This window comes from Natator depressus, chromosome 4, assembly GCF_965152275.1.
Source record: "Natator depressus isolate rNatDep1 chromosome 4, rNatDep2.hap1, whole genome shotgun sequence".
NCBI classification, from domain to species: Eukaryota; Metazoa; Chordata; order Testudines; family Cheloniidae; genus Natator; species Natator depressus.
The window spans coordinates 97090050-97113038 of NC_134237.1; the positions used below are offsets into that span (position 1 = coordinate 97090050).

General features: G+C 40.7%; 1 protein-coding gene across 2 annotated transcripts; it reads right to left on the minus strand.

The window, feature by feature from the left end:
* Nucleotides 1-889: 889 nt before the first annotated feature.
* On the minus strand, nt 890-22971 carry LIAS (lipoic acid synthetase). 2 transcript variants are annotated; one of them, XM_074951548.1, is made up of 11 exons: nt 22783-22971; nt 19291-19463; nt 17367-17460; nt 16464-16544; nt 16070-16226; nt 15215-15272; nt 13624-13752; nt 11311-11456; nt 2657-2727; nt 2140-2251; nt 890-1342 (listed from the first exon to the last, which is right to left on the minus strand). In XM_074951548.1, the coding sequence occupies exons 1-11, from the start codon at nt 22954-22956 to the stop codon at nt 1290-1292; spliced, it is 1248 nt and encodes a 415-aa protein (XP_074807649.1). In that variant the 5' UTR covers nt 22957-22971; the 3' UTR covers nt 890-1289. The 2 variants fall into 2 exon arrangements, with proteins under 2 accessions (XP_074807649.1, XP_074807650.1); XM_074951549.1 differs by lacking the exon at nt 16070-16226 and having other exon boundaries at nt 16496-16544.
* Nucleotides 22972-22989: the final 18 nt, after the last annotated feature.

A 22989-nucleotide genomic window follows, 5' to 3' on the forward strand; every position in this document is an offset into this window, starting at 1 on the left:
ACATCCAGACCCCCCCCCGCACTTTAACCCTCCCCCAATAGGCCCTACCCACATGCACCTGGACCACCCTGACTAGGTCCCCACACCTAGACCCTCATCCCACTAAGCCCCATCAAGCCAGCACCCCAGACAACCCCCTCCACTGAGCCCCAACCACCTTCACCTGGACCCCTCCTGCAGCGTTCCATTGCTTCTGCACCCAGAACCACCCCGCATGAGTCTTGTTCATCCAGATCCCCCCATACCCAGACCGCCCCCCCACCAAGCTGTCTGCACCCAGACTGCCCCACACAGAACCCTATCACCCCACACCTGGATCTCCCCACACTAAGCCCCTCCACACTTGGATCCTGCTGGGCTGAGCCTGCTTGTCTACATCTAGTGTGCTTGGCATGGAGAGGCAGGGCCCCAGGGTGTTTCTGGGGCAGGTCTGGCCCTTGCACTGTGTCAGGGTAGGGTGCAGCCTCGTGGCCAAGTCCATGTCCTAGGGCAGGGGCTGGAGGTGATCTACCACCTCTGTGCAGTCAGTAGCCTGTGCTCCCCTCTTCAGTGCTGGAGCCTCCACATTTATTTATTGATCAATAAAATTTGCAGAATTTCACAGAATTTTAAAATATGGTGTGCAGAATTTTTCATTTTTTTTTGGCACAGAATTCCCTCAGGAGTATAATTTTAGACAGGTCCACTCTTCTCTCATGGGCTTGGTGGAAAGTGAAAATGCGTGAGGAGGAGGAGAAAAGGACAGGATGTGAAGTGCTAATATAAAAATTTCAACATCTTAGCAAGATTCCACACATTTCAAACTAACAAGTATTAGTCCCCAGTAAATAAATAAAAAATGTAGAGGTGGCACTCCTCGGAGAAGAAAAAAGTCACAACTGACACTGCAGCAGGTGGAAAGATTTTTTTTCTTTATTTCAGCATTTAATATACTACACCAGATTTCACAATCCATCCATTTTTGTTTCCATATATATGTCATTTCTCTTTATTTTTTCCTCATAATTCCCCTGCTCACCAAACCAGAGTCTCTGTTTTGATACATTCTAAAGCTAAGGCTTTTGATGATTCACTGAACACTAAAGTACCATGTAACTGTAATTTTATGGAAACTAAGAACAACAAGGTGAATTAATGTCAATTGTTTTGTCAAGGGAGCAGTGTTCTAGAAATATTAAGTTCATTCATCATTCCATGGTGTGGGCTGCTATATTTTTGGAATTAATTGAACTTATGAAAAAGTGAATCTTTAAAGCTGTAGGTGACTTAAAGTGGGTCCACTTCCACCTTCAGATGACCTTTGTCTTCCTTTTCTCTACTAAATTCCTCAAGAAAAATTCACCTAATTAAAATGAAAAGTAATACCTATAAATCAGTTTTACTTGCTTTGGGGATTAAACAGAACAAATAAAGCAGTATACATGTAGCCATACTGTGGACAATGTTCTAGAAAATCCAAACCTACCCAATAGGAATTCTAACAATTACAGCCTGAGGCTGGAAATCAGGACTCCTGGGTTGTCTTCCCCAATTCTTCTCGTGCTTGGTTGTGTGAAAGTTATTTAACATCCTGTGTCTCAGCATATCCAATAATAAAATGGAATTATCTCTATTTTACACAGTGTTGTGAGGTGTCAGTACTTGAAAGGTGCTCTATATTATTCTGGAGCTGGCATAGAACCACAACTGGCTCTTTTCTCCTGCCCACACACAGCAAGAGAATATGGGCCTACATGTTAGTTCAGGTGTAATTTAGTACACTGAATTTTCTAAAAGAAAAATCAGTTATTAAAATGGCTTATTTCTGAAGCCCTATCAAAAGACACAACAGATGAGAGGGGGCAGTTTTAAAGCCCACTTCGCTCGGAAGCTAATGGCAAAAGTTGCAAATTATACACAACATTTTAAATAAATCCATACCTGGAGCAGTAAGTGTAATGCTAAATAATATTAGTTTTATAAAATGTGAGTATAAGCAGCATCGTAACTGTTCAAGTAATAGCAACCCCTTTAGAGGAATTATAAAAGACAATACATTTGCTGTATAGAAAAACAAAGAACCACTATTGTGAGCTTTTGATATCAATTACTTTACAGCTGTACCTTTACATAATAATTTAACATTGTGCAGTACTTTACCTGCTTTATAAGAGGAGCGCACTAGAGGACCACTAGCTGTGTAATGAAATCCAAGCTCATTTCCCACTTTTTCCCAGTGTTTAAACTTGTCAGGAGTAACATATTCCTCAACCTGGAGGGAAAAAAATAATTCTGCTCAGACTGTAATAACTTTTAAATGCATAATTAATGTTAATGAACTGGAATGCCAACTCTATGTTCAGACAGGATGTGGCAAGATTAAACTCTTAATTACTTTAGGGTTTATACATTTCACAATATTCATCAGGCAAGAATTTCTAACATCGAGCCCATAACAGCCCCACACTAAAGAGCAGATTAACTGTTGAGAAAAGGCAGGTTGGGAGGAGCAAGAATGGCTACCCAATCTGAGGGGAGTCCTCTTCAAACATCCATAGTTGGCATATAGTGAGAAGGTGTGTAGGTGGGCACGAGACATCATTCTGACAAGGGATGGGGTACAATGGTATCAGGTGCAGGTCATAGTCTGCTTCCAGTAAATTCAAGGCATTTGTACCTTTAGATGACGTTTTGTTGGTTGCATGTATTGTCCTAAGGTCAAACAGTCCACATCTGCCTCACGTAATACTATAAAAAAGAAAAGTGCCTCCTTAGCAGGTGACAGAATCATGATGTATCATCACTGACTAAAAATCATCTTACCTAAAATGCAGTTCTGAGTGCAAGTCACTCCTTAGCTCATTAAATAAGGGATTAAATTCTACCCTCCAATACATAGCATCAGAGGGCATGACTGAAGCGCTAAAGAGAAATTGCAGAATTTAGGTATAAATACTTTAGAACAACAAGATACTTAGTAAATAAAAGTAAATATATTAAAAACTGATTTCAAACAGTTTTAGCAAGTCCTTTCACTGTCTTATTGTCTACTTAAGAGTGAATGTGGCTGGTATGTGTGTCTCCCAGCGGGATCTGACATTTTTCCTGATACTTCATTAGACTAGGCTAATTTTGACATTTTGTTGAAGTACAATTTACAGCAAATCTGATAGTCTCTTGCCATCCCCACAGTTTCCACTGGGGAGCTTCTGCCCACACTGAACTGTGAAGATGCAGCTTTTTATTTGATTTTTTAAAAATTCTGTATAGTATTTAAGATATTTTAATTTTTTTTTAAAGTGATTTATTTTACTTCACCCTAGCTTGGTCCATCGTTCCTCCAGTATCTCATGCCTCGATGCCGTCCTAAAAACTCACTTCTTGCATGAGGTCTATAAACCTGATTCCTCTCCTCAGAAGTATTAAAATAGTGATTTTTTTTTTTAAAGTAATTGACCTGTGCTAAGTATCACCAGCAAACATTTGCTTCTGGTTGTATCCAATACCCTATCACTTATCTACATATTACCTATTTAGACTGTCAGCTTTTGAAGCCTGAATTGTATCTTTTTATTTATTTCTAAAGGTACCTTTTCACTCCATTAATAATACCCCGTAATTAAATGCAGGGATGAGAATCTCTTTTCTAGCATACTTCGGTTTACCTTTAATGTCCATATTTCTCAATTTTTGAGCTTTCATTTTCTAGGTGCATTCATTATTTACTTCCTTTTGGGTGAAAATGATGATGATTATTAGCATATCTAGGTCAGACTCTTAATCTGACACAGTCTGAAACACCAACTACACATAAAAAGAAAATACTTCATCTTACTCCACAGTTACAAGAGGGTTGATGCTGAAATTATGCATACAATTCTAATGAAGAAAGAATAAATCTAAGGGGAATTGCCAATTTCTTCCACCAGCTCCGCATCCTTGGTGGGATATGCTAGTTTTGATGCCTCAGGAAGCACATACACCTTCTCTGCTAAGATATCAATACAGGATGGAACTAATTTATACCAAACTTGGATTCAGTGAAACTCTGTCATTAAGGACAAATCCAGCCTCCTCCTCCTCAGCTGCTGAAAGATGCTGTTCAGTGCAACTAGTCTAGTCTTCTGATCCATGGGAAGATTGAGGAATCAGGTTATGTATAGCTCCTCCTCCACTCCCCTTCTCAATGTCTATCCTAGGTATTAGGGTTGGGTGCTGGATTTGCCCCATAGTGAAGCAGAACGAAAAGCATGAATTGTTTCAATGTTTCAACACTGCAATTACAGTTAGCACGAACATCTGCTTAGAATAAAATGGTTCTGTGAAGAAACTACTTAACTACTGGTAAATTCTAGGGCTGTCAAGGGAATAAAAAAATTAATTGTGATTAATCGCGTGATTAAAAAAATTAATCGTGTGATTAATCATACTGTTAAACAAGAATAGAATACCATTTATTTAAATATTTTGGGATGGCTTCTACATTTTCAAATATATTGATTTCAATTACAACACAGAATACAAATTGTACAGTGAAAAGAATGCATTCGATGAAATGAGCTGTAGCTCATGAAAGCTTATGCTCAAATAAATTTGTTAGTCTCTAAGGTGCCACAAGTACTCCTTTTCTTTTTCCGAATACAGGCTGCTACTCTGAAATTGTACAGTGCTCACTTTACATTTATTTTTGATTACTTTTTTTTTTGCACTGAAAAACAACAAAGAAATAGTATTTTTCAATTCACCTAACACAAGTACTGTAGTGCAATCTCTTTATCATGAAAATTGAACTTACAAATGTAGAATTATGTACAAAAAAACCTGCCTTCAAAAATAAAACATTGTAAAATTTTAGAGCCTCCAAGTCCACTCAGTTCTACTTCTTGTTTAGCCAATCGCTCAAACAAACAAGTTTGTTTACATTTCCAGGAGATAATGCTGCCCTTTTCTTGTTTACAATGTCACCTGAAAGTGAGAACAGACGTACTCATGGCACTGTTTTAGCCAGTGTTGCAAGATATTTACATGCCAGATGAGCTAAAGATTCATACGTCCCTTCATACTTCAACCACCATTCCAGAGGACATGCGTCCATGTTGATGATGGGCTCTACAACAATCCAAAACAGTGCAGACCGACGCATGTTCATTTTCATCATCACCACCAGCAGAAGGTTCATTTTCTTTTTTGGTGGTTTGGGTTCTGTAGTTTCCGCATCTAAGTGTTGCTCTTTTAAGACTTAAGTTTAGAAGTGTGAGCAACAAGGGTGATGTCGTGGTGGTAGTCTGCTATAGACCACGGACCAGGGGGATGAGGTGGACGAGGCTTTCTTCCGGCAACTCACGGAAGTTACTAGATCACAGGCCCTGGTTCTCATGGGAGACTTCTATCACCCTGATATCGGCTGGGAGAGCAATACAGCGGTGCGCAGACAATCCAGGAAGTTTTTGGAAAGGGTAGGGGACAATTTCCTGGTGCACGTGCTGGAGGAACCAACTCAGGGCAGAGCTCTTCTTGACCTACTGCTCACAAACTGGGAAGAATTAGTAGGGGAAGCAAAAGTGGGTGGGAACCTGGGAGGCAGTGACCATGAGATCGTCGAGTTCAGGATCCTGACACAGGGAAGAAAGGAGAACAGCAGAATACGGACCCTGGACTTCAGAAAAGCAGACTTTGACTCCCTCAGGGAACTGATGGGCAGGATCCCCTGGCAGAATAACATGAGGGGGAAAGGAGTCCAGGAGAGCTGGCTGTATTTTAAAGAATCCTTGTTTAGATTACAGGAACAAACCATCCCGATGTGTAGAAAGAATAGTAAATATGGCAGGCGACCAGCTTGGTTTAACAGTGAAATCCTTTCTGATCTTAAACACAAAAAAGAACCTTACAAGAAGTGGAAGACTGGACAAATGACCAGGGAAGAGTATAAAAATATTGCTCGGACATGCAGGAGTGAAATCAGGAAGGCCAAATCACACCTGGAGTTGCAGCTAGCAAGAGATGTTAAGAGTAACAAGAAGGGTTTCTTCAGGTATGTTAGCAACAAGAAGAAAGTCAAGGAAAGAGTGGGCCCCTTACTGAATGAGGGAGGCAACCTAGTGACAGAGGATGTGGAAAAAGCTAATGTACTCAATGCTTTTTTTGCCTCTGTCTTCACAAACAAGGTCAGCTCCCAGACTACTGCACTGGGCAGCACAGCACGGGGAGGAGGTGACCAGCCCTCTGTGGAGAAAGAAGTGGTTCGGGACTATTTAGAAAAGCTGGACAAGCACAAGTCCGTGGGGCTGGATGCGCTGCACCCGAGAGTGCTAAAGGAGTTGGCGGATGTGATTGCAGAGCCATTGGCCATTATCTTTGAAAACTCATGGTGATCGGGGGAAGTCCTGGACAACTGGAAAAAGGCTAATGTAGTGCCCATCTTTAAAAAAGGAGAAGGAGGAGGATCCTGGGAACTACAGGCCAGTCAGCCTCACCTCAGTCCCTGGAAAAATCATGGAGCAGGTCCTCAAGGAATCAATTCTGAAGCACTTAGACGAGAGGAAAGTGATCAGGAACAGTCAGCATGGATTCACCAAGGGCAAGTCATGCCTGACTAATCTAATTGCCTTCGATGACGAGATAACTGGCTCTGTGGATGAGGGGAAAGCAGTGGACGTGTTGTTCCTTGACTTTAGCAAAGCTTTTGACATGGTCTCCCACAGTATTCTTGCCAGCAAGTTAAAGAAGTATGGGCTGGATGAATGGACGATAAGGTGGATAGAAAGCTGGCTAGATTGTTGGGCTCAACGGGTAGTGATCAATGGCTCCATGTCTAGTTGGCAGCCGGTATCAAGTGGAGTGCCCCACGGGTGGGTCCTCGGGCCGGTTTTGTTCAATATCTTCATTAATGATCTGGAGGATGGTGTGGATTGCACCCTCAGCAAGTTTGCAGATGACACTAAACTGGGAGGAAAGGTAGATACGCTGGAGGGTAGGGATAGGATACAGAGGGCCCTAGACAAATTAGAGAATTGGGCCAAAAGAAATCTGAGGAGGTTCAACAAGGACAAGTGCAGAGTCCTGCACTTAGGACGGAAGAATCCCATGCACTGCTACAGACTAGGGACCGAATGGCTCGGCAGCAGTTCTGCAGAAAAGGACCGAGGGGTTACAGTGGACGAGAAGCTGGATATGAGTCAACAGTGTGCCGTTGTTGCCAAGAAGGCCAATGGCATTTTGGGATGTATAAGTAGGGGCATTGCCAGCAGATCGAGGGACGTGATCGTTCCCCTCTATTCGACATTGGTGAGGCCTCATCTGGAGTACTGTGTCCAGTTTTGGGCCCCACACTACAAGAAGGATGTGGAAAAATTGGAAAACTTCCACGGAGGGCAACAAAAATGATTAGGGGGCTGGAACACATGACTTATGAGGAAAGGCTGAGGGAACTGGGATTATTTAGTCTGCGGAAGAGAAGAATGAGGGGGGATTTGATAGCTGCTTTCAACTACCTGAAAGTGGGTTCCAAAGAGGATGGATCTAGACTGTTCTCAGTGGTAGCAGATGACAGAACAAGGAGTAGTGGTCTCAAGTTGCAGTGAGGGAGGTTTAGGCTGGATATTAGGAAAAACTTTTTCACTAGGAGGGTGGTAAAACACTGGAATGCGTTACCTAGGGAGGTGGTGGAATCTCCTTCCGTAGAAGTTTTTAAGGTCAGGCTTGACAAAGCCCTGGCTGGGATGATTTAGTTGGGGTTTGGTCCTGCTTTGAGCAGGGGATTGGACTAGATGACCTCCTGAGGTCCCTTCCAACCCTGATATTCTATGATTCTATGACTTCTGAAAACATGCTCCACACCTCGTTCCTCTCTGATTTTGTAAGGCACTTCAGATTCTTAAACCTTGGGTCAAGTGCGGTAGCTATCTTTAGAAATCACATTGGTACCTTCTTTGCGTTTTGTCAAATCTGCAGTGAAAGTGTTCTTAAAATTAATATGTGCTGGGTCATCATCCGAGATTGCTATAACATGAAATATATGGCAGAATGCGGGTAAAACAGAGCAGGGGACATACAATTCTCTCTCAAAGAGTTCAGTCACAAATTTAATTTAGACATTATTTTTTTAACAAGCATCATCAGCATGGAAGCATGTCCTCTGGAATGGTGGCCGAAGCATGAAGAGGCATACGAATGTTTAGCATATTTGGCACATAAATACCTTGCAATGCCAGCTACAAAAATGCCATGCAAATGCCTGTTCTCACTTTCTGGTGACATTGTAAATAAAAAGAGGGCAGCATTATTTCCCATAAATGTAAACAAACTTGTTTCTCTTAGCAATTGGCTGAACAAGAAGTAGGACTGAGTGGAGTGGACTTGTAGGCTCTAAAGTTTTACACCGTATTGTTTTTGAGTTCAGTCATGTAACAAACAAACAAAATCTACATTTGTAAGTTGCACTTTCACGACAAACAGATTGCAGTACAATACTTGTATGAGGTGAACTGAAAAATACTGTTTCTTCTCTTTATCATTTTTATAGTGCAAATATTTGTAATAAAAAATAATATACACTCTGTATTCTGTGTTGTAATTCAAATCAACATTTATGAAAATGTAGAAAAACTTCCAAAATATTTAATAGATTTCAGTTGGTATTCTAATGTTTAACAAAAAGAAAAAGGAGTACTTGTGGCACCTTAGAGACTAACAAATTTATTTGTGCATAGCTCACGAAAGCTTATGCTCAAATAAATTTGTTAGTCTCTAAGGTGCCACAAGTACTCCTTTTTCTTTTTGCGAATACAGACTAACACAGCTGCTACTCTGAAACCTATTGTTTAACAGTGTGATTAAAACTGTGATTAATTGTGATTAATTTTTTTTAGTTAATTGCGTGAGTTAACTGAGATTAATTGACAGCCCTAGTAAATTCACATGTCGTATAACATGGAAACGCCACAGCGCAGCTGTAGATGGACAGGCCTGCAGCCTGCCCCTGCGGTGGAGATGGGGGGAATTATATGGAATTCATGAATTTCATCCTATAGAGGGTTCTACTTACATTATATTAACCTTTATTTTTCTCAAAAATTACAGGTAAGTGCAAAAGTTCATATAAGAAGGTACTGCAGCTCAGGGAAGAGGAACAATTAAAATAATCTATGCATCAAAATCAAAAGAGAATTATTCAGCAAACAAGAAAAAATCATTTGTTACTTATAAAAAAAAGGTACAATGAAATAAATAAAATATCCATTACATGTATACATTTGAGATCATGAAATGATTATGAACATTAAATGATATGAAGACTGATCTAGCTCCCACTGAAGTCAATGGAAAGATGCCTATTGTTTTCAATAGCAGCTGGATCAGGCCCTTGGAGCACTCTGATAGTGAAAGTGGCGAAGAGTCCTGTGGCACCTTATAGACTAACAGACGTATTGGAGCATAAGCTTTTGTGGGTGAATACCCACTTCGTCGGATGCATGTAGTGGAAATTTCCAGAGGCAGGTATAAATATGCAAGCAAGAATCAGGCTAGGGGTAACGAGGTTAGTTCAATCAGGGAGGATGAGGCCCTCTTCTAGCAGTTGAGGTGTGAACACCAAGGGAGGAGAAACTGCTTTCGTAGTGGGCTAGCCATTCACAGTCTTTGTTTAATCCTGAGCTGATGGTGTCAAATTTGCAAATGAACTGAAGCTCAGCAGTTTCTCTTGAAGTCTGGTCCTGAAGTTTCTGAGGCTGTGGATGGCATTGCGTTCTGCACAACTTAGGTTATGAGGCAAGCGATGTTGTTTTTCCACAATTTCTGCCTGTGCATGCTGGAAATCCTGGATGCCCCATCATCTAGATCCATGGGAAGGAAACCCTGGAAGAATTCCACCACAATTTCAATAGCTTTCACTCCACCATCAAGCTCAGCCTGGACCAATCTACCCGGAAGGTCCTCTTCCTAGACACCAAGGTGCAAATAAGTGACGGTCACATTAACAACACCCTATACTGAAAACACACTGACCGCTATGCCTACCTTCATGCCTCCACCTTCCATCCCGGACACACCACATGATCCATTGTCTATTGCCAAGCGCTGAGGTACAACCACATTTGCTCCAACCCCTCAGACAGAGACCAACACCTACAAGATCTTCACCAAGCATTCTCAAAACTATGATACCCACATGAGGAAATAAGGAAACAGATCAACAGAGCCAGATGTGTACCCAGAAGTGTCCTGCTGCAAGACAAGCCCAAGAAAGAAACCAACAGAACTCCACTGGTCATCACATACAGTCCTCAGCTAAAACCTCTCCAACACATCATCAGTGATCTACAACCCATCCTGGACAATGATCCCTCACTTTCACAGGCCTTGGGAGGCAGGCCAGTCCTCGCCCACAGACAACCCGCCAACCTGAAGCATATTCTCACCAGCAGCTACACACCATAGTAACTTTAACTCAGGAACCAATCCATGCAACAAACCTCGATGCCAACTCTGTCCACATATCTACACCAGCGACACCATCACAGGACCTAACCAGATCAGCCACACCATCACCGGTTCATTCACCTGCACATCCACCAATGTAATATACACCATCATGTGCCAACAATGCCCCTCTGCTATGTACATCGGCCAAACTGGACAGTTCCTACATAAAAGGATAAATGGACACACTTCAACCTCCCTGGACACACAATAGTAGATTTAAAGGTAGCCATCCTGCAGCAAAAAAACTTCAGGACCAGACTTCATAGAGAAACTGCTGAGCTTCAGTTAATTTGCAAATTTGACACCATCAGCTCAGGATTAAACAAAGACTGTGAATGGCTAGCCCACTACAAAAGCAGTTTCTCCTCCCTTGGTGTTCACACCTCAACTGCTAGAAGAGGGCCTCATCCTCCCTGATTGAACTAACCTCGTTACCCCTAGCCTGATTCTTGCTTGCATATTTATACCTGCCTCTGGAAATTTCCACTACATGCATCCGACGAAGTGGGTATTCACCCACAAAAGCTTATGCTCCAATATGTTTGTTAGTCTATAAGGTGCCACAGGACTCTTTGCCGCTTTTACAGATGCAGACTAACACGGCTACCCTTCTGATATCTGATAGTGAAATTAATCCTGTCCATTTGAAAGTAGTATAAACAACAGTTGTTTCAGAGTTTCAATTTTTAAATTGAACAAAACCTTTTTGCATAAAAAAGTTAGAAAACAATTTTTCCCAACAGACCAACTTATATGCATGTGTGTCCATTTTAGTTATATTGCAATGCCCAAGCTTGCAATTATGTTCCAACTTGGTAAAGCTTATACATATACTTAAGTTATGCTACTTACATTTCATTGTTGAATATACTTGTTCATCTGTCTCGCCTAATCCCAGCATAATGGAGGTTTTAGAAATTACATCAGGTTGGACCTTCTTAGCATGCTTCAAAACTTGTAAGGATTGCTTAAAATTGGCCCGAGGATCACGTACTTTCCTTTAAAAATATTCATATTGTTTTGACCATAGGAAGAAAAACACAGAGATGCATGAGATAAGGGACATTGGTAAAATCACAATAAAAAAACTGAGGGGCCTGAGATTTTAGAAACTTTCTACAATATTTGTCAATTCCTGCAAAACCAAAGCTTTCACTTAAAAAAAAATGTTTCCATTACTTTCTCTTGTGATTGATGCAACCAAAGTGCTGCTGCTCTGAGAGCCCAGCTTTGCAGAAAATGGTCTCCAGCTAACCACTAGGGGCCAGATTGTCAACCCCAGTTCCATCCCCCAGCAGTGCAATGGGAAAATAATTGGTTCACAGCTGACAAGTTGAGAATTTGCCTAATGGAACTGGAGTAAAGTTGACAGAGCTATCATTAATGCCATTCCCCACCTTCCCCTGCCCCCATTTCCACTGTAGGGGAAGTGTCAGGAAAGGGAAGAGGCATAATAGGGCACAGAGGGCTAAGGAGGGGGCAGAGGAGAGCTCCAATGCCCTATGAAAATTCTGAGTGGGCATATGGTCCCTAGGGCTGGGACAACCTGAGAATCAGGGAGCTGGTACTGGGTCTCTGACAGTGGCCCTCCCTGCACTCACTCTTTCCTGTGCTGAGTATATCTTGGTACATGAGGGAATCTGGCCCAAAGAGTAACAAAGGCGCTGGAGATATTACTGTGGTAGGGCGCATATAAGTATCTACTTAGGTCCCAGTCTTGCAAGCTGTGCAGAACCCCACTGTCTATTTAGATTGTAAGGTCTTTAGAGCAAGGACGTTCTTTTATCAAGTGTTCGTACAGGTTCTAGTACTGAGGCCCTGATGTTTGTAGGGCCTCCAAGCTCTACCATAATGCAAAGAAATCAACAATAGTAAAGATGAAACTGTTTTGCTTGTGTTGGGGAACAGCCCTGACAGAGTTGTATTTGAAGTCTACATGAGAATTTAGTTGGAGCCACTTAAGAACAGTCTATGCTGGGAAGTTTTAGTGTACATTAAAACTGGGAAGTTTAAACATACATTAAAACTGGTTTGGGCTAATTCAATTTCCACAGTTTGACCAACAGCGTGGATATGGCCCACCCATATTTAAGCTGAATTTAGACAGTTTAGCTGGAGACTTCAGAGTGTGATGATGTCACTCTGAATTTCCAAGTTATTAGGAAAAAAGGCCAATGGCTGGGGGTATGGAGTTGCACTTGGAGACCCTCCTGTGTGGTAGAAAAACATCGGACACTCAAAGAAAAGGAGTTGGCTGACTCCACTTTTTAAGGTCTATAAAATTTTTAATCTGCTTCTTTACAAGATAGGTAGCCCTCTGCTGGTCGAAATCATGTATAACACATGTGGCTATTGAGGGAAGAAAGCAGAGGATTCTGGAAGTTTCACTGGGAAGTGTTTCAAAGTAGCAGCCGTGTTAGTCTGTATCCGCAAAAAGAACAGGAGTACTTGTGGCACCTTAGAGACTAACAAATGTATTAGAGCATAAGCTTTCGTGGGCTACTTTACTATGAAGACAAAAGGACTTGGGTCCCACTGGTGGCACCGAGACATAATGATGATGGAGAAATGCTGTGGGCTAGTTGCCAAAGTGTGATAAATACATCCTCATTTTGAAAACATAATTCCATAGTCGTAGGCACTGATTCCGTGGATGCTCCAATTATGCAGTCAGGTAAGTTTGAATACATGCTAAAAAAATGTACAGGTATTGGCTTACCAAGTAAATTTTCTCTCCCTCCAAAAAGAGGTCCAATGCACGTATTAAAATGAAAAGAACTAATTTTGTTTTAATGTAATCACATGTATCTTTCTTACAAAATAGATCTAGCCTGACCTCTGTTAGAATCAGTATTTTCCTTTCCTGTTTATTTTATAAGACAAGCTTCTCATTGGAAAATTTACTTCAAAATTTATGGTAGATAGAACTGTATTGTCTACTTTTTAATTTTTAACTTTAGATGCTATTTGATTATAAGGTATGGAGGATTTTTACTATTTATAAGTGTAAATGATGTATGTACAAACAATGAGTCGAGTTAAAGGGATCTATAGAAGGTTTAATGTTGGTTGATCTAAATATTGCTTTCATAAGAACATTACACAATACCCTCTAATTGTATGCATCCGACTATTTGTTTATATACACAGATCACCTTTAATCACCTCTGTAACTCTGGAACAGTTTCCACATTATGGGCGTATACGTCTAGTCCTGACAAGGCAACTTTCTCCACAGCTTTAAGGTCCCCTCGAAAATCAGGGGTTAAACATTCTACTAGAATTTTTGAATTCCTGAAAAACAAAGATTGAAAAATGAACACGCTTGTGGTATTTTTATTATTGATGCTCAAATCAAATATTTCAATAACATGATACTAAAATACCAGAATATTTTAAACGAAATCAAAATTCAGTATTTTTTAAAACAACCCTAAATCGACGATGTTGATATTTAAATCTACAAAGTAAAGTTAAGTTAGGTAAACATCTACAACAGTGGAGTACTGAAAATACTTGAGAGTTAATTTTTACTCAAAACATAGTATAGGTGCAACTCCTGCTTTGACTAGTGCACGAAATAAAATGAATGTTACATAAGTCAAACATAACATCAGAGCCATTTCTATGATCTACTGAGTCACCAGACTTGCTCAAATTAAGTGCAGGTTACATCTGACTTTCATTTTCGCTCCATACTACACTTAGCAAGATTTTTAATAAGATTTGAACATCTGAACTTCTGAATGACAGAGGGGACATCTGACCAAATGGACTGTAAATACTTTGCATTGCTATTTAGGAATTTAATTCACTTCCCCGATAGCTTGAATTTGGCTCCCCCAAGCTGGATGGAGAAGTACTTTGCATCACTATACAGCAGTGGTTCTCAACCTGCAGCCCAATCAGCACACAGCTGAGGCCTATATGACATCCTCAGGGCCATACAGGTAGTATATATATTGTGTGGATGCAGTCCACAAAACAGAGAGCTGCATACATGGCCCATAGTGGTAAATAGGCTGAGAACCACTGGTATACAGAAACCCTTCCAGGTAATCAACGAAGTACTGGTGATAGACTTTGAAGTGAGTCCCTCTAGTCCTCATTACAGGGTAAGTATTAGGCAAATGCCCAAATCAGGCTGCAGGAATTAAATCTACAACCTTCTAACAAAGACCCAAACATGCTACCAAAATGACATGGTGGCACAATGCATAAAGTGGAAAGTAGAAGAAGGTGTCAAAGGGAAAGTATAAAGGTGGAATCAGGGTCACAGAGAGCACCTCCTTGGAAAAAATGGCAAAGCTTAGAGGTCAGAGCTGAAAAATAAATCAGATTATCTTTGGAACCCAGTTACAACAGTTTTTATCTTTTCCCAAACCCATTATTACTGTGCTACAACCCTATCATTAAAATATAAACATCCACAAAAAAATAGATAGATATGTCCCATTGCTCTATATATGTGGTCCAAAGAAACAGTTTAGTGCTTAATTTTAAAAGGAATCTGGGATAAACAGAAATTCAGCAGGAGAACATTCCTGCCTATATACTTAATCTAACTTGTAAGTGTAACACAAGCGAGGATGAAAAATCCAGGAGTGGACATGTAAGCTCTCTGGGGTAGGGACTGCTATTTATTACATATTTGTATAGTAAATATTACCATAGAGCCCCGTCTGCTTTTGGCCTGTAGGCACTACCACAACATAAATGCTGAATAATAATTAATAGTAATAAATTAATAATGTACCTTTCCTTCAAGTGTGATACAGTTTTTGCAAAGTGTTCTGCTCCACCATCTAGAATATCTAGAAACAATGCAATAATTTGGTATTTTTACATTAAAAATAATATTTTTGTGTAATTCTGTGTGGCTTTGATGTTAAGAGTCTAATCTAACCACAAAAATGTAAAGCGATTCTAAATTAAAGCTGAGATTCCATCCTTAACTTACTACTTATGCCTAAACTGTACAATAGGTATGCTACCATACCCTTACAATACCCAGGGTAAGTATGGTTAGTTAGAACAGAGTTGGAACTTTCATTCTGAATTTCCTTGAATATGTATGAGTTTACCTTAGCCCCTTTAATCTTAGCACAGATCTGTATGGTTTAATTTCTTTTTTCTTCCACAGAGGTAGTTTAAGAAAAGAGAAATATACACAAAAAGAAATTGTTCCCGCTCTTTTATTGAAAGCCACTGTTAGAAACTATTGGTCTTTCAATGGAATACAAGACACTCTTTTTCTGAGACAGTCTTTCCACCAAGATAGCAACAGCACAAAAGAACCATTACAACCTTAGTGGAAAGGTAGCAATATTTTTTTTTAAATTAGGCTCTACTCAAATAGACTGAATCAGTTCCATAAGGAACCAACATTTAACCAATTACATAATTGTATATCTTCTATGTGTATTTTGCCTGCGTCAGGAAGAGCATTTCGTAATCTCTGAAAAGTTTCTGTGTCATTCATTCCTTTCATCAATCTCATAAAAGTTTAAACCCTATACCTCTAATAACCCAAACTGACTGAGGACTCTAAAACTGCTGCATAGTGTGTATGGGAGCTTACACTGGAAGACACTACTGACAACATACTAACCATCTCGGTCTACAGATGTCAATACAACATAATCCAAGCCCCATTCAGCTATAGCTTTTGCTGTATTGTAGGGTTCATTAAGATCCAATGGAGGTGGATTTTTTGCTGTCTTAACTGAACAAAATCTGCAACCTCTTGTACATGTGTCACCCATCAACTGAAATAAGAAAAGATTATGTTTACTTTATATTTTAAACTTTGTATTGTTCAGCCAAGAAACTACTGAATATGCTACTTCAAAAGACTCAACTGTTAAAAACCATAGGAGACAGAGATTTGATGTGCACTTTAGCATAATATACCTGGGTCACTTTTACGCTGGAGATTTTTGTATACCCAAATTTGCTACCAACAGAATATATTTCCTACTGTAAGATTGTGGTTATTGACTTACCATGATAGTTGCTGTAGCAGTAGCATACTCACCCCCTCCCCAACACTCTCCAATGTTGGGACAACGTGCTTCCTCACACACCTATAAATAAAATGACATTAATAATAATAAATTGCATTTCTATAGCACCTTCCGCCAAAGGAATTTGTTCTCTCTTCTGAGACAGGTACTGAAATTATGAGGAGGAAATTAAATCACAGATAGGTTAAGTGAGTTGCCCCAGTTAATGGCAGAGCTGGGAAGAGAACATGTGTCACGTGACACCCAATCTTCTGTCTTAACCCCAACACCATTCTTCCTCTGAACTACACAACTTCCCAAAAACTGCTCATCAAAATAACCGTCAGAATTGCACATTCTAAACTGCATTAATTATGCACCTTTTAGATGTAATAAAAAAGTTTATAAAAAATTCACAAGATCTGTGATACATTACAGAACAATCTTTTTCCGAAGAAAAGAATTTCATACTTGTTTTAAATCTTCTGTCTCTTTCCATCAATGGGGGGCATATTTAATAGAGAACACAAACATTTCTTGAATTTCTTTTCATGTGAATTATTTATATACCGTCCCAAAAATTACACGAATGTTTCCACTTAAATTAGACACACTGATAATCTTTTGACTTTAGAGGACTTGAGAAACACAACACCATATTTAAGATCATTGCAGGGAAAATGTCAAATTTTCTGCTGTTTGTTTCTTCCCTTGCTCTCCATGGGTGAAATTCACCCCTGTGCAAAGCAGAGGACAAGGCCTATGCATCATATGTTCCCACTGAAGCCACAAAGGCGTAAGTGATGCATAGGCTCTCTGCTGCTCCTGAGCAAAGGGGTGAATTTCACATCATGAAAACATTGCTTTCTTCCTAGAAGAAAATGTGTCAGGCATTAGACTTACAGTATGAAGCTTTAAACTTCGCAGTGTACTCTTCAGTTTATTATAGTTCTTTCCTATGGGAATCTCAGTTTTTAGCCATGGAGGAAGTCGCAGCCTGAATAATATCAAGCAAATATAAGGATTAATAAATTACTTACATGTAATCACTTAACTTCATAGATCTACTTTACTTTGTTACAGCCTCTGGGTATGAAAGATTCCTTGAAGCTGGTCATGATTAATAAATGAGCATTAATATATTTCAAAAAAGTACCATACTTCTCATTTCCATCCTCATTTATTAGCCTGCCACCAAGCTAAGATGCAAGTATCCACAATTATAGGGTTTAAGATCACTAACCTTACTGCCACGCTATATATGGTAATTCAGACATTGGCAATATAATTACATAGCTACTACAAACTCCTAGCAAATTTTGAAGGGGTGGCTCGTTACTCCAAGCAAATTTTGAAGGGGTGGCTCGTTTTGTTTTTCACAGCTTTTGAATTTAGTCTTCATGAATCTATCTACATACAAAACAAAAAACCCCAACAATTTATCAAAAACACAAATTGGCATATTGTCCCACTGACACATATTTATAATTTGTTACTGTTCGTGGCACAAGCACTCCAATGCCTTCCAGATATATTGGTGGCTATTTCACCAGAGGAATCAAGACTACTAATGTTCATCTAGAATACTGTTTAAAGTGCATTTTTCAAAGTACACAACCAGTACAGTGTGGATAGCTAAAAACTTTTGGTCAGTGCCATAGAATGGGACATATTCTGCCTTTTGTTACACTGGTGTAACTTCCCTGGCCTTCATGGAGTTTCATGGGTGTAAATGAAAGCAAACTTTGCCTACATAATTTTCTTTACAGGATTAGGAACAAAGGTTTGATTGCAGAATCTTTATTGTTGGACATGCCTGAGCCAGAAAGAATACAGCTTGTTTTTAATATTTCAAACTGAGTTTGTATACCTGGAAGTTAGAAAAAATCATCTTCTTAACTTGTAAACTGGGCAGAATTGGTCTGGAAATAATTGAGACTCTAAACATAAAGCTCCAAAATGTCATTTTTATAGGCACTTTTTCAGATTATAACCAAATTGTATAAAGTAACACAGATTATCATAATAATAAAAGGGCTTGTATAAAAGATGGATGTCTGTTATTCTGTCATTTATTATTTAGTGTACTAAAGCAATTAGCAGCTAACTGGACAAGTTCCAACACAAGTTCTACAGGTACTATATTAAAGTAGGGCAAAACATATACAAGGGCAGATTATATTACTTTTGGATGAGACTTTCAGATATTACCACTGCCTTTACAGAATGGTGCTGGGCACTATCAATTTACAGGCTCATTATTGTTAATAAACCACAAACAACTGTGGTGCAACCTGTCTGTACCATGAATACATTCAGGACTAGGTTAAAAAAAATCAAACTTGCCAAAATCATAAGTGATTTATTTAGTTCTGTGAATCTCCAGTAACATTTTATGAATCAAATAAATGACTCTTTTCCCAGCTATAATTAAAATAGAGCTATGTAAGTGGAACCATTCACTACTATTTTGGGGCCAAAAACACTGAAAATAAAAATATATTGCCAATGGTGTTTTAGGTATTAGAAGTTTTTACTTGTATGCATAACAGTTATTCTTATCAACTGTATTGAAATTACTAATTAGCTATCTTATCTCTGCATGTTGTGCTTAAAGAGTTCATATGGGAAACTAATACTTTCCCCTCTTCAAATGACCGTTCCTTCCAAAATGAAGCGTGAAGTAGCCATTGCAGTACTACACAACTTGACAAATAGAATATGATATATGTAGGTATTTGTGTACAGTAGAATACAAGAGATATCAAGTACTAAACAAAGCATGATGCTACCTCAGAGTAGAGTGTAATTACTTAAAGCTAGTTACCTTTCTCCCTTCTGGCGTTTTAAATTGCCTTTATACTCAGCCCACATGCTCTTATCAGAAAAATCCCCAGATACAAAATCTTGAAAATCAGGTCCATTTTGCAGAAACTCCTTCTTTTCATCTGGCAAAGAACTTGATGCTCTGTACTGGCTCCACACATTGCTTCCACACACCTAAACAGAGCAGAACTGTATTACCCTTATAATCATAAATGTGCTTATATGTATTGGATAACTGCTGGTATACATCTCTTGAGAGCTGACAGGGCTTATATTAGCTTCATACAGAAGCCAAAAAGTTAACAATTTACAGGCCTTACAAGAGCTGTATAGAACAATTGTGAAAGGTTTATTTTTTACCTGTTAATTTAAGGCCAAGTTCCATCCTTGGAAGTTTGTGCTCAACTCTCATTGATTTCAGTGGGAGCTATGAACACACATCCAATGGCAGAATTTTGACTCTTGTTTTCAAGTACAATAATATGCAAATGCAGACATAGGCAATCAGCATATGGAGACTGGAAAATAATATTTTCCGGTCTCAGTCCCTAGAAAGGGGACAGATGCCGCAAAGTCCATAAGTTTCAAAAGTGAAAATCAAAACACTGGAAGAAGCTGAACACTTAAATGTGAACAAAGGAATAAGCTTAAATTACTGTATTGCTTGATTAAGCACATACTAGAGCAAAAAATATACAGCACATTCAAGTATAATCTTCAAAAACTTGCAAATAGGAGGGAGCTCCAATACCACTACAGCAACAGGGCAGGATGGCACTGGTACGTACTTAGAAATGGAGTAACTAAAATTTAGCAGCATTCAAATATACCAGCAGTAGCCAGTATAGAAAACGCAGGGTATTTAAAACACGAGCATAATAAATTACCATATAAAAGATACATCTGCCAAAGAAAGCATCCATAGTACCCTACACATCAAAGTCAGTAGTGACGTGGGAAAGCGTGTAGTGCTTTTAAGTCGGTGGCCTTAGAGTTCAAAGAGAAGGAATCTCCTCTTCAGGCCTAAAAATTGGAAACTGCCATTGTTCAGTGAGCTCTGACAGCTAAGGGCGGGATGGGAGATTCTTAACATCTAGCCAAGCAAGCCTCTAGGTGATGCAGTTGGAATGCCTCAGCCACCTCACCATAAAAGTCTTAAAAGCTCTCAAATCCTTTTGGTGACCCACTGTATAGGACAGATTATTTAATCTTCTGAGTCCCAGTGGCCTTTTTGGAATAATCATCCTTTCGGTTTCAATGCATGTAAGACAGACAGAAAGGAATGCAAAGTTCCACAAGATCTTATCCTTAACATTAATTAATATGGATTTGGGTTCAAATATTGTCATCTTGATTAAAAACTAACTAAAGGACTGCAAACAAAAGGTGAAAATGAGCATGATCAAGTAAGTAGTGGGGGAAATGTCTAGCGAGAAACGATGGGGTTTGTTGTTAGGATCCAGTGCTATTTAATAGCATCTGGAAGAGGAGATAAATGGCATCAATGACCAGGGCTCAAACTGGGCTGAGTCAGAAACCCAATGTTGCTTTTTTTTAAGTTTGCCCTCTTGTGATCCAGAATCTTAATTTCCATAAAAAAAAATCGGTAGCCTTTATGGTTGTGGAGAAAACCCTGAAAACATAAAATGAGTGTTGTAAACCAACGGAATGATGTCTGTCCGAGTCTTCCAGGAACATAAAACAATAGTTCAGAGAGGTCTGAACTGCCCCATTCATCCCAATGCCCGATGATGAGCAGCCCATTTGTCCAGTGATGATAATGTAAATATCAACATCGTGAACCTTCACTGTTATCAAAACACATAAGAAAAGCAAAAGTGAATGACAGTCTAGTACAATCTATTGTGAGTGGTGTCTCGTTTTGGAGCCACAAATGAACAGGATTTGGGAGGTACCATCATTTTCCCCTCCCAATCTGTCTTGTAGAGCTAAAAGTCTCAAGGGAAAGAACAGATCCCAGGGACCTAAGTTATGTCTATACTACGGAGACTATACTAGTATAGCTATGTCCATGCAGATATGAGGGCAGATATGAACCCTGTAATGTAAATGCAGCCTATGCTGGTGGAAAGGTTTCTTCCATTGGTGTAGGAACACCACCAACCTGAATGAAGTTAGTTAAGTCAACAGAAGCACTTTTCTATTTACATAACTGCATCTCCACTGGGGATTAGTCAGAGCTGTGGTTTTCTAACTGACAGAGCTATGCTGACCTAACTTTTAAGTGCATGCAAAGCCCCAGCCTCACCAAGAGGGCCAATCCTATAGAGCTAGTAGTCCCTCAACTCTTCCTGTCCCAAAGCAGCTGGGGCCATCTCTGCTCTGTTGATGGTCACAGGGCCAGGTGGCTTCCTTCATGGCTCTAGTGGCTGCTGCTTCTTTCTCTGCTGGAGGCTGACTGCAGACACAAGCAAACATAACTCCATCAGTAATACTCAGATCATATTTTTGAGCTTTCCTTTGCAACCATGAGAGCTAGAAATGTAATTCTAATGAATGCTCAGATTCAGACATCATTATATAACTCTGCGATCCTGGGCCAGAGGCACAAGCTTATTATGCATACAGTGTGTTGGAACTTCTGCAGAAGAGCTGGACTCAAGGGGCTCAAAAGAGTCTGCAACAATTATATTTTGAACACCTGTTGCTAGAAGCATCTCATTCTGCCATCTCCAGAGATCAGCTCCGGGTACAGCTTGGGAGAGTCCTGCCACTACCACCAGTCTTTCCTCCCCACAATTTGAGCCCTGTACAGAGAGCACTAAACTGGGAGATCTCACAAACATCAGGGAGAACACAGAAGAAACACAAAGGGATCTACCTATGCTGTAGTGTTGTAGTAGCCAGTCGGTCCCAGGGTATTAGAGAGACAAGGTGGGTAAGGTAATATCTTTTATTAGACCAATCTCTTCGGATTAGAAACATAGATAAAATATAAATGAGATTCAGTTTGGAAAAACGCAAAACACACACACTCAGGAAAAACTGAAACACAGCCACTCGATGGGAGAGCGAAGCCTGCAAGCAGGGAGTGACCCCGGCCAGTAAATGAGACGCGGGTTACTAGCCAGGGGATGCTGCAACCAACAGGCCAAGACGCCCTAGGGCTGCGTGTGCTGCTCCCCGAGGCAGGAGGTGATCGGGGACCGACCCGCTCTGTCTGTTCCGGGCGATGCTCGGGGTCCGGGGTCGGCTCTGCGCCCAGCTCCAGCGAGGCACGGGCAGGGGCTCGGGACCCGCCAGGGCGGGGGCGGCCCGGGGCCGCAGGGCAGAGCCGAACGCTGGTCACAGAGGGTCGAGCCCCGGACCCGGCGCTACACAGAACAGGGCCGCGGCGGGAGCAGCTCACCCCGAGGGGCGCAGCGGAGCCGCGGGCGGGCGGGGCCCTGTGCTGGGGGAAGACCCCGGCCCGGCCGGGGGGCAAGAGCCGCCTGGCGAGCGGGACCGGGGAAGGCCGCCCTCGCTCACTCACCCGCCCCTGGGACCCCAGCACCAGCCGCCTCAGGCTTGTCGTGGCGGCGACTCGACAGCAGCGGCCGCGCTGAAGCAGCGCCATAGCCACCGTCCGCTGCTCTGTCCCGCACCGAGCCCCGAGGACGAGTCCCGAGCGGTCAGATCGGTACTCAGCTGAGCTGCCTGGCCCCATTCCCCGCTTACTCGGGTCTTAGTGCGGTCGGCG

Excerpts from the sequence above, each read along its gene's own strand:
- LIAS (XM_074951548.1), bottom strand. The coding sequence starts at position 22,956 with ATGGGGCCAGGCAGCTCAGCTGAGTACCGATCTGACCGCTCGGGACTC. Across the intron at positions 16,227-16,463 it reads CTGCTACAGCAACTATCATG|TTGATGGGTGACACATGTAC; the intron begins GTAAGTCAATAA and ends TTCTTATTTCAG. Across the intron at positions 13,753-15,214 it reads GTATCACACTTGAAGGAAAG|GAATTCAAAAATTCTAGTAG; the intron begins GTACATTATTAA and ends TTTGTTTTTCAG.